Below are 12,500 nucleotides of genomic sequence, written 5' to 3'. Positions count from 1 at the left end.
TGCATCAATAAAGCCTAGATTAGAACCTTAATAAATCTACTGCTTTGTTTAAAGCAGTTTGTTTTTTTAAAAGCTGGTGTAAATCGTAAAACTGAGAACTTGTATGACAGAAATCTTTCAAACCAGTCAAGTAGTGAACCAATTTGTTGAATAAATTGGACTGAATCGAACAAAAAAAAGAAAAACTAGGGCACGTCAGGCAACGTGCTAGAAGAGCTGATATTCACTAATCTCTGCAATGCACATAGTCAATTCTGGCACCCTCATGGAAATGTGTACTTATTTTGCAGGTTTGATCTGATTGCACATACAAGACATACCATGAATTCAGATGGAATAAATTCTCTCAAATACGACGTAGTCAAGACTGAAAAGCATCCCTTGTACACAAAAATAACCGTGGATGTAGGTCCTGTGCCAAGATAACATTTGGAATTTGGCCAAGAAATCACATTTTTATTGACTATTCCTACTATGCTGGTATGGTGGCAATTTAAAGATATTTTTTTCTTCATCAGATTTTATGAACTTTTTACAGATGTACTGCTTTTATATGCAGTACACAGACTGTTTAATTTGTCTAGAAATGAATATTTTCTCAGAAGAGAAAAAGAAACGTTTACTTCATGCTTACTTTTTACATCAGTGGAGTGGATCTTCATTCGAATGTATTGCTGTACAATGCTGCTATATTTTTTGGTGTTTACAGATCTTGTTGCCTGCTTCCAGTGAAATATGTGGCCTTTCCAGCTGGACAAGCACTGTTAAATATGTACATCAATGGCAATTTTTGTTGCTCTACAGTTTGAAATTGAAAAATGGCCTTGTAGGCACAGGCTTTTATACCATATGGCTTCACACTTTGCGTTTCTTTATAAATGTGATTTGGTCAGGTAAAGAACCATTTTTTATTTTTTTTCAGCCAAAAAAAAAAAAATCACAATGACTAAAGTTTTAAACTGTTTTCATATAAGCATTTTAATGAATTGCTGTTCTAGGTTGCTTTTTGGAGCTCAGCAGTGCCTCTGATTTTTTTCAGCTGGGAGAAAAAAAATGTGTACATTGAGGGAATTTACCAAAACTGGATCAGCTGTGCATAGCAACCAATTAGCTTTTAATTTTCAAAGCTTAACTGACCAAGCTGAAGTTAGAACCTGATTGGTTACTGTGCATGGCTTCTGCAGATTCCGTCTTCTGCAGTCTTGGGGCTCGTTAACATGGGAGCTCAGCCCCATATCATATGAAGAGAGCCCTTTGTTTACTTTTTTGTTTTAGCGCTGAGCTGTGTGAAGCCAGCCAATATTGGTGAATAGACTAGCAATGACTGGCTGTATGGATTCGCCTGCAGAGCGGAGTTTAACAGGTATGCAGGGATGGATCCACAGACCCCGATGACGAGCCTGCCTATCCAGAGTCTTGTGTACCTGTCAAACTCTGCTGTACAGGTACATGCAGCTCACTGCTAGGACAGAAAAAAAATAAACCTAGGGCTCTTTGGGGACAAGGGCCTGAGTAAATGAGCCTTTACTAAATCTCCCTCTGTGCATGTACAGTTATTCAGTTTAAATACAGGAGGATCTGCTAATGATGCATTTTTTATGTTAGTAGTAATGTCAGTGACAAAAAAAAAAAAAAAACTTTCAGGTTAGTGTCAGTATTCAAACCGCTGCAGCCTTGCCATATTATATGCTTTAAATTTATTTATTTTTTTGCTGGTATTTAAAAGTTTGATGGGCTCAAGCAGGCAAACTGGTAGGTTTTCAGCTTTAATGCTTATTTTTTTCTATTTCTATAATAATCTCAGGCCTTCATTGTTATGTTAAATTTTGTATAATGATTTATTGTGATGATTGTATAAATGTAAATTTATAAAAAAAAAATTGTTTAGCCAGCAGTGCCTAAAAAACTCCTGGTACTTTATGGGAAATACTGCTGTGGTGAAGCTTGGTGCATTATTGCATTCTTCAATGTACCCATGTTTTCAGTTTCTTCAATGCAGGGTAAGTGGAGCTGGGATGACTCTTATTATAGGATCTAGTAAATCTTTGTCAAAAGCATGGCTATAATACAGTACACACTGTATCTAATGCTCTTGTATCAGATCCTAAACAACAAGAGATAGTGGTCCCATCTGCAGTAATGGCACCTCCCTTTTAGTTGTTTACCGTGCCTTTGTGTTGCCAGCTCAGTTTGTTTTTGGATTGTTGGACTAATGGAATTAAAAAGGAAGAGGTTTTAGGTCCATTTAAACACTGGACATATACATTTTGAGTGGTCATAGATGGAAAAATAGCTGGCCAAGAATGATGTGCAGGGAGATGCATGTAGGTGTATGTAAAGCAGAGAATCACTGTGGTCTTTGGTCGGTGCTGGCAGCAACCAACACATGGAACCTAGATCCTTTATTTCTCTGTTTTGCAGTAGGGTTTTCCAACAATTTGGAAATTGTGATAAACCTTTCTGGCCATGAGTTTCACTCATGAATACTCTCTAGTAGCTCAGAAATGGCCAGATAGTCTCCAAGTAATGCTCTAATTTTGGAAGTATTGCTTACTCTAATCTTGTCATTTATGGGCCACCTTTTAGTTATTCCTTTTAGATCTTGTAAAGCATACACCATTAAAGGTAAGACCTTTAATTAGCTTGCCTTTTAGACTTCACTTCTAGCCGACTTTTGAAATACAATATTGGCTATATCTTTGTGCCTTATAACTCCCATGTTTTGATTACCATTTATATAGCTATATCCTTTTCAGCTTCTGTTTTCACAATATTTTATGCAGCAATACATAACTATACACACATTATAAAAGCTTGTGATCCACATTTATAGAATATTGTTGATGTACAATCAAACAATACATTACAGTAACCTCTGGGATTTCATTATTCTGTTCAGTTTTTTGTTTTTGTATTTACAACTGCAGGTGTCTAGTTATGAATGTGATTATTAAGCATTTGTAAGCAAGAGTTACATTTGGAGTGTGACATTGTGTTACGAAAGGCATATGGAAACTGACAGTAATCCTCATTTGTGTGAATGGCTGTCAGCCTATTCCTTTTAGAATAAAAGAAAATTCAAGTTGTGCAAAGAAAATATATATTTAAATGTACAATCAAGATAAACTTGCAAACAAGTTTACTATTGTCAATTCCTAATGTTTGTAAACTGCATTAAAACAATATTTTTATATGAAGTTGTATAATAAACTTGAATCCACCTTTAAACCATTTTTATCTGCATTTGTCTTGGGTTTCAGAAATAAAAGATTTATGGTGGGGTTTTTTTTTACAATTTTGCCCTATGTTTCCAAGTGCTTTCTAACTTTAGTTATGAGGTCCAACCCCTCCACAACTGATCGGTCTAGGGCCATGAGTGAGTTGACTAATAGCTGCAACTTGTGCGGCTGTACGCACTTTCCTGGGACAAACAGCAAGAGGAATGCATTTCTTTAACCACTTCCATACCGCGCCATTGTATTATGACGGCGGCAGGAAGCTTTTGTCGATCTGGGCCATATGACGGCGGCCGGCTCTTGCTGCTAATGCGCGCCGATCAGGGATGAGGCTCGTCCCTCGGACATAGCCCATCCCCGTTCAAGGTAAACAGCCAATGAAAATTGGCTGTTTACCACGTGATCGGCTGTGTCAATCACAGCCGATCACATGAGCGGCTCCAGCACGAGCCCCTCGTTCTCTCTGCAATGCGGGGAGCGCGCAGTGATCGGGGAGGAGGCTCGTCCCTCGGACAGAGCCCATCCCCGATCTAGGTAAAGAGCCAATGATATTGGCTTTTTACCACGTGACCGGCTGTCAATCACAGCCGGTCACAGAATGTCAACAGAACACGGTAACTAGCTGTTACCGCATTCTCCTCCTCATACACTGATCCTGTGTGAGGAGATTGTGGTAACGGCTAGTTACCGATTACAGTGCACCCCAAAACACAGATTGCCACCCCCCCCAATAAAGAGGACCTGTCACCAGCCCATCAAAGTTCCGGTCACCAGCCTATCGGAATACCCGAGTACCTGTCACCAGCCCATCGGGTACTCTGATGACAGGTACTCGGGTACTCTGATGACAGGTACTCGGGTACTCTGATGACAGGTACTCGGGTACTCTGATGACGGGTACTCGGGTACTCTGATGACGGGTACTCGGGTACTCTGATGACGGGTACTCGGGTACTCTGATGACGGGTACTCGGGTACTCTGATGGCGGGTACTCGGGTACTCTGATGACGGGTACTCGGGTACTCTGATGACGGGTACTCGGGTACTCGGATGACGGGTACTCGGGTACTCGGATGACGGGTACTCGGGTACTCTGATGACGGGTACTCGGGTACTCTGATGATGGGTACTCGGGTACTCGGATAACAGGTACTCGGGTACTCTGGTGACGGGTACTCTGGTGACGGGTACTCTGGTGACGGGTACTCTGGTGACGGGTACTCTGGTGACGGGTACTCTGGTGACGGGTACTCTGATGACGGGTACTCTGATGACGGGTACTCTGATGACGGGTACTCTGATGACGGGTACTCTGATGACGGGTACTCTGGTACTCTGATGACGGGTACTCTGAGTACCGGTCTCCAGCCCAGAGTGCCCGAGTACCTATCTGCACCCCATCAGATTACCTGTCTCTAGCCCATCAGAATACCCAATTACCTCTCTGAAGCTCATCACAGTACCCGAGTTGTAATGAAATTATATGTGTAATTTATGCTCCTAGAACACTTGATGGTGCTCCTTGCATGTTGGGCCTCTGTATGTGACCAGGCTGTGACAAAGTTCCACATATGTGGTATCGCCATAATCAAGAGGAGTAGTAGAATGTATTTTGGGGTGTCATTTTTGCTATGTACATGCTATGTGTTAGAAATATATCTTAGAAATTGACAACTTTGTGTAAAAAAAAACAAAAAAAAAACAAATGTGTTATCATTTTCTTTCCACATTTTCCAAAAAATTGTGTAAAAAAAATGACATTGTCAAAAGACTCATTATGCCTCATAGAATATACATTGGGGTGTTTGCTTTCCAAAATGGGGTCATTTTGTGGGTAATTCCATTGTCCTGATGCTCCAGGGCCTTCAAAAGTGTGATGGGTCTTTAGGAAATTATATGTGTCATTTATGCTCCTAGAACACCTGACGGTGCTCCCTGAATGTTGGGCCTCTGTATGTGGCCAGGCTGTGTAAAAGTCTCACACATGTGGTATTGCTATACTCAGGAGGAGTAGCAGAATGTATTTTGGGGTGTAATTGCAAGTATGCATATACTGTGTGTGAGAAATAACTTGTAATTATGACAATTTTGTGTAAAAAAAAAAAAATTATCTTTTTCCCAAGAATTGTGGGAAAAAATTACAACTTCAAAAAACTCACCATGCCTCTTACTAAATACCCTGGAATGTCTACTTTCCAAAAAATGGGTCATTTGGGGGGTATTTGTACTATCCTGACATTTCAGGGCCTCAAGAAATGAGAAGCCGTTGGTACATCAGGTGTCATCAATTTTTCAATGATTGGCACCATAGCTTTTAGACTCTCTAACTTTCACACAGACTAAATAATAACCACTAATTTGGATTATTTTTACCACAGATATATAGAAGTATAAATTTTTTCCCAAATTTATAAAAAAAAAGTAACCTATTTGCAAAATTTTATAATAGAAACTAAAACAAAATGTGTGTTTTTTCAAAATTTCTTTTTTTTTTTTCACTTATATCGCAAAAAAAAACCCCAGTGAAACCAAAAAGCTCTTTGTGTGAAAAAAATTATAAAAAATTTGAATGATAAATTACCGAGTCATACAACGCTGTACCCAATCAAAGTGTGAGCGCCGAAAGCTGAAAATTGGTCTTGGCAGGAAGGGGGTGTAACTGCTCTGTATGGAAGTGGTTAATGGGATAAGATGTTGTGGAGGAGATATACTAGCTTGTGAGCTTCTTTTGCCTAATTCCTTTATCCTGATGAATTCAGTAATTCTCTAAGTATTTTAGGGAGCATTTCGAGAATAACCCCCTTTTCACATGGGCAGGAGCTGTTTTTTTTGAGCAAGGGATTTGTCTGCTGATCCCCTGCTAAGCGGCCTGATGACTGGTCTATGTCTGCTCTTCTTACGCAGAGCAGACACGGATACAGCCTGGTCTGCTCTATATGGGAAGCCAGATGAATATGGACCAGCTTTCCCTTTACACCCAACTGCCCATAGAGGAGAATGGAGAAGACAGCCAGACGGAGGTTAACAAATCTCTTTTTATTTATTTATTTTGTTTTTTTGTGGAATCTGATCAGACCCAGAAGTGTAGCTATGTATAAACACACAAGTCCAAAAAACATCCAACTGCCCATAGAGGTTAATGGAGGGTCCGATTGAGTACATCTAAAAAATGACTGACGGACCCTATCAAATCTTTCATGTAGAAGGAGTCTAAGAAGCATCAGAACTTTAGATGCTGCTAATAAATTGATTTTAAATAACTTCATCTCGAAGCATGCAGTCATACAGTTGATATAAAAATTCTACACACCCCTGTTAAAATGTCATGTTTCTGTGATGTTAAAAAAAGCGACAAAGGTAAATCTATTCAGAACTTTTTCCACCTTTAACGTGACCTATAAAACTATACAACGCAATTGAAAAACAAACTGAAATCTTTTAGAGGGGGGGAGTAAAAATAAAAAAATAATGTGGTTGCATAAGTTTGCACACCCTCTTATAACTGGGAATGTAGCTGTGTTCAGAATTAAGCAATCACATTGAAACTCATGTTAAATAGGAGTCTGTTCACACCTGTCATCATTTAAAATGCCTCTGATTAACCCCATATAAAGTTCAGCTGTTCTCGTAGGTCTTTCCTGACATTTTCTTCGTCGCATCCTACAGCAAAAGCCATGGTCCGCAGAGAGCTTCCAAAGCATCAGAGGGATCTCATCGTTAGTCAGGAAAAGGGTACAAAAGAATCAAGGCATTAGATATACCATGGAACACACTGAATATAGTTGTCATCCTGTGAAGAAAATATGGCCCAACAGTGACCTTACTAAGAACTGGACGTCTCTCCAAAATTGATCAAAAGAAGAGAAGAAAACTGGTCAGGGAGGCTGCCAAGAGACCTACAGCAACATTAACCACTTCTGGACCGGAATGATTTACCACGTTAATTGACCAGGCCATTTTTTGCGATACAGCACTGCGTTACTTCAACCTGACAATTGCGCGGTCGTACCACTCTGTACCCAAACAAAATTGATGTCCTTTTTTTCCCCACAAATAGAGCTTTCTTTTGGTGGTATTTGATCACAACTGCAATTTTTATTTTTTGCGCTATAAACAAAAAAAGAACGACAATTCTGGATAAACTTCTTTTTTTTTTTTTTTTTTTAACTTCTGCTATACAACGTTCCCAATAAAAAAATTAAGAATAAAATGTTTTCATCATTTTAGGCCAATTTATATTCTGCTACATATTTTTGGTAAAAAAAAATCCCAAAAAGTGTAGATTGATTGGTTTGCGCAAAAGTTATTGCGTCTACAATCTAGGGGAAAGGTTTAGGTAATTTTTTTTTTTCCTAGTAATGGCGGCGATCAGCGATTTTTAGCAGGACTGCGACATTGCGGCGAACAGATCGGACACCTAACTGATTTTTTTTGACACTTTTGGGGGGGACCAGTAACATTACTACAGTAATCAGTCCTAAAAAATATGCACTTACTGTACTGACAGGGAAGGGGTTAACACCAGGGGCGATCAGAGTTAAATATGTCCCTAGGGGGTGCTTTCGAACTGTGTGGGGGACAGGCTTGCTGCATGAAGAGGTCTGTGTTCCATTCTTTCTCCACGGGGAGTGATCGCGGGTGCCTGACAGACATCGCAGCCGCCGGACCCGCTGATTGGCCAATGGGCACGCGCACCCTCGCTAGTGGTCCCGCAAAGCGACGTCTGGCAAGTACTGGTTGTGCGGTACATGTGACCACAAATCTCCCGTTTTCTTCAGATGTCTGGGCTATGGGGTAGAGTGGCAAGACAGAAGCCTTTTCTTACAAAAAAAAAAAAAAACATCCAAGCCTGATCTGAAGAGGGCTGTGCACAGGAGATGCCCTCGCAATATTACAGATTTGGAGTGTTTTTGGAAAGAAAAGTGGGCAAATTTTGCCAAGTCAAGATGTGCCATGCTGATAGTACCTAAAAAGACGGAGTGCTGTAATAAAATCAAAAGGTGCACAGTATTAGTTAAAGGGTGTGCACACTTATGCAACCATATTTTAGTTTTACTTCCCTCCACCTAAATATTTCAGTTTGTTGTTCCGATTTGGATTTGGACCAGAACAGTCCTCCGATATATCTACTGCCTTCCCAATTTTAGTATATGTCCTGCCAAAGCGAGGACATCAATGTGCGCACACTGAAATGACCAAACTCTGACAGTCGTCAAATTAGTTCATTCTGATTTTATTAGTTCCTCTTTTGTTCTTATAAAGACTGAGGAAAGTCATAAACAGGAAATAGTCATATATAATACGTATAAGGTGGTGATTGGAGTATCTATGTGTCTATGTCTTTCTTCCAGGACATCAAGAGGTCTTATTTTGGGTGTTGTCTCCATGTTCAATCGCCATCTTGCTTCTCCTAAAGGAGGGGTGATCTAATTGCATTTTGAGTAAGGTAGTGAATCTCAGCAGTAACGTATCTACATATATACATGAGGTATGCACCATAAGGTGAAATGGGCATTTCACTAATATAACCAGTATTACATCCATTACAGTTCAACTGAGTTGTACAGTTTATAGGTCACATTAAAGGTATAAAAAGTTCTGAAATGATTTACCTTTTTGTCTGTTTTTTACATCACGGAAACCTGACATAGAACAGGGGTGTGTAGACTTTATAGCCATTGTATCTAAATCCAAAAACCAAATTTTAATATATTGCTGCTTACCATTCCTTATACTGTATGTGGTGGGCGGTTGCCATGCCAATATATTTTAGGCCCTTTTTTTTTTTTTTTTTTTTTTTTACCCTGCAAATAGCATATTTCCTCACCCTGGGTAGCTATGCTCACTCCTCCACAGTCTCTGGGGCGAGAACCATGGTTACCACCCAAGACAGACTTCAAATATATCTTCCTCTCCATCTCCATTACATGGGTATAAGGAGGATTCGTTTACAAAAGCAAGATGGGTTTGCTTTATGGTTCAAGTTCACCTTACAAGAAGTGACAAGGACATTGCATTTCTGGCAAGATCAACAGTTTTTTTTTTTTTTTTTTTTTTATGTGCTTTGCCTCCTAATACGAAAATGTAGTCACCACATCAAATCTAAGGACTTGTAAACCACATCTTGTTTTTTCTTGAGTTTAGTTATTCCTTAAGGAATTATATTGATGATGGGTCTATTTATTTCCTTGAACATCTTGCACACTGGTATAATTATCAGCCAGAGAAATATAGCCATTTTCAAGGTGGTCTTCAAGTATCATCCACATGGTCTCCTCCTGTTCTAGGTGCAGAAAAGAGCAAAGAGGAAGCGAGTCACAAATACTTGTACAAAAGTGTGCAGTTGATCAGCTGGTCTATCACATTGTATTGAAGAAAAAAAATGGCCTTAAAGTGATACTAAACCCTCACATGTTTGTTTATATGTATATACATACGTGTGTGCTCCTTTACACTAGTGTACTGTGGATTCACAAACCCTTTTAATTGTCTTCTTTTAAATCGTTTTCCTTTGCAAATGTGTGGAGGTTTTTTTGGTGTCTGTCTTTACCACTTTGGTTGTTCTCCTAAATAGGTGCCCCCTCTGCAGCACCGTTCCCAAGGGGTCACCCATGCGTGTACACTCCTGCAGCAAGACGCTGGCTTTGCACACATGGGAGCCCCGGTCAAGGAGTATGCTGTAGCTCCTACAATGCAGAGTGGACCACTAAATACAGTGGTCGAATGCACTTGTTACAGAACCCAATTGATCAGCAGCACTCTTCCTCTAAGCAGATTCAACTTCATATGGCCCTCAATGGATATAACGTTCCATCCAGAGTGGACCCCTACATACAGTGGTTGATTACGCTTTTCACAGAATCCAATCAATTGAACAGCAACACTCCTCTACCCTTAAGCAGATTCTTATGCCAGTATTCGCAACCAGTGAATTGTCAGCTTCTTTTCTATACATTATCCCAATGCTGTCTATTTTCATATGCTGTAGCTCTGCCTCCCATGTCCTTTGATTGGCATGGGAATCTGGAGCTCTGGACCACAGCCCAGCTTCTGCTCGGCCCCATGTCTTATCTTATTGGCCGTGGCTCTGTATTTCAGTCTTCAGTTCGTTGGCTCAGTTCGTTGCTGAGACAAAGATAATTTCAGAACTTTTTCCACCTTTTTAATGTGACCTATAAACTGTACAAATCAGTTGAACAAACTGAAATCTTTTAGGTGGAGGGAACTAAAAATAAAATATGGTTGCATAAGTGTGCACACCCTTAAACGAATACTTTGTTGAAGCATCTTTTTGATTTTTTTAACAGCACTAAGTTTTTTTGGGTATGAGTCTATCAGCCTGGCACATTTTGACTTGGCAATATTTGCCCACTCTTTGCAAAAAACACTCCAAATCTGTCAGATTGCGAGGGTATCTCCTGTGCACAGCCCTCTTCAGAACACCCCAAAGATTTCCCACAGATTTCTGATTCAGGTCTGGGCTCTGGCTGGGCCATTCACCAGAATAAGATTAAAGTTTTGGAAGACCTATTTCTTTGTTGATTTGGATGTACGCTTTGGGTCGATGTCATACTGAAAAATTAAGTTCCTCTTCATGTTCAGCTTTCTAGCTGAAGGTTTTGTGCCAATATTGACTGGTATTTGGAACTGTTCATAATTCCTTCTACCTTGACTAAGGCCCCTGTTCCAGCTGACAAAAAAATGCCCCAAAGAATGATGCTGCCGCCACATGCTTCACTGTGGGTATGGTGATATGCAGTGTTTTTGCGCCAAACATATCTTTAGGAATTATGGCCAAAAAGTTCAACCTTGGTTTCATCAGACCATAACACATTTTCCCACATGCTTTTGGGAGACTTCAGATATATTTTTGCAAAATTTAGCCAGGCTTGGATGTATTTCTTCGTAAGAAAAGGCTTCTGTCTTGCCACTATACCCCATAGCCAAGACATAAAGAATATGGAAGATTGTTGTGACATGTACCACACAGCAAGTACTTGCCAGATGTTCCTGCAGCACCTTTAATGTTGATGTAGGCCTCTTAGCAACCTCCCTGACCAGTTTTCCTCAATTTTGGAGGGACGTCCAGGTCCTGGTAATGTCACTGTTGTGCCATATTGTCTCCACTTGATGACTGTTTTCACTGTGTTCCATGGTATAACGAATGCCTTGGAAATTCTTTTGTACCCTTCTCTTTTAACAATAAGATCCCTCTGATGCCTTGGAAGCTCTTTGCAGACCATGGCTTTTGCTGTAGGATGCGACTAAGAAAATGTCAGGAAAGACCTGCTCGAACAGCTGAACTTCATTTGGGGTTATTCAGAGGCACTTTAAATGATGGCGGGTGTGTGCTGACTCCTATTTGAGTTTGAATGTGATTGCCAAATTTTGAACACAGCTACTGATTCCCAGTTATAAGAGGGTGTGCACACCTATGCAACCACATTAGTTTAGTTTTTTTTACTCCCCCCCCCCCTTTAAAAAAAAAAAAAGATTTCAGTTTGCTTTTCAATTGAGCTGTACAGTTTATAGGTCACATTAACAGGTGGAAAATTCTGAAATTATTTCTTTGTCTCATTTTTTTACATCACAGAAGCCTGACATTTTAACAGGGGTGTGTAGGCTTTTTATATCCACTGTGTATGTATACGTGTGTGTGCATATATTAGGGATCGACTGATTTTCAGCAACACCGATATGCATATATATATATATATATATATATATATATATATATATAATATGTGTATAAAATATCCCAGGATCTTTCCGATCACTTTTGCCTCATTTATTTAGACAGTACTGTACCTTTTAAAAATTTGGTGGTATCGGAGCAGGTACTGTAAATACTCAGAACCATGGAAACACCACTATAGTGTAATTTGAGATCCTCTGATGAAGCCATGTGGCACAGTGCGTTAGGCAGAGCGGGGTCACCTAGGCGCTGAAATCGGAAATTGGGTGTGGAATGATTGGTTTTCTGCAAGCTGATGGTGATTTACTACATGCTGTATTCTTATTTTATCTTCTGAATGCATTACTTTGAAATTGCTGGAACCATTTAATTATTGCACTACGGTGGAGTTTCCATGGTTGAGTATTTGCAGTACCTTGCTCTGTCAATACCGAAGATTTGAAGAGACAGTAGCATGTGTCTGATTAAAGGCAGCAAAAGTGGTCAGAGAGACCCTGGGATACATATATAAACCCCTGAAGTTGGGGAAGGCATATGTAGACCTATATCCATCTGTAGGACAAATAAT

The 12,500-nt window shown here is 39.9% G+C and overlaps 1 protein-coding gene across 1 annotated transcript in view; it reads left to right on the top strand.

The window, feature by feature from the left end:
* Positions 1-573, top strand: part of B4GALT1 (beta-1,4-galactosyltransferase 1) — a 174,171-nt gene extending 173,598 nt beyond the window's left edge. The window contains exon 6 of the mRNA XM_082243793.1: positions 291-573. Within this exon, the coding sequence (XP_082099919.1) occupies positions 291-426 (136 nt within the window). The 3' untranslated portion in view covers positions 427-573. The remainder of the gene's footprint in view (positions 1-290) is intronic.
* Positions 574-12,500: the final 11,927 nt, after the last annotated feature.

Source organism: Pelophylax lessonae (genome assembly GCF_965119305.1).
Source record: "Pelophylax lessonae genome assembly, chromosome: 1".
Lineage (NCBI taxonomy): Eukaryota > Metazoa > Chordata > Amphibia > Anura > Ranidae > Pelophylax > Pelophylax lessonae.
Note: the sequence above shows the minus strand (reverse complement) of the source record. Positions and strands in the feature narration are given on the sequence as shown.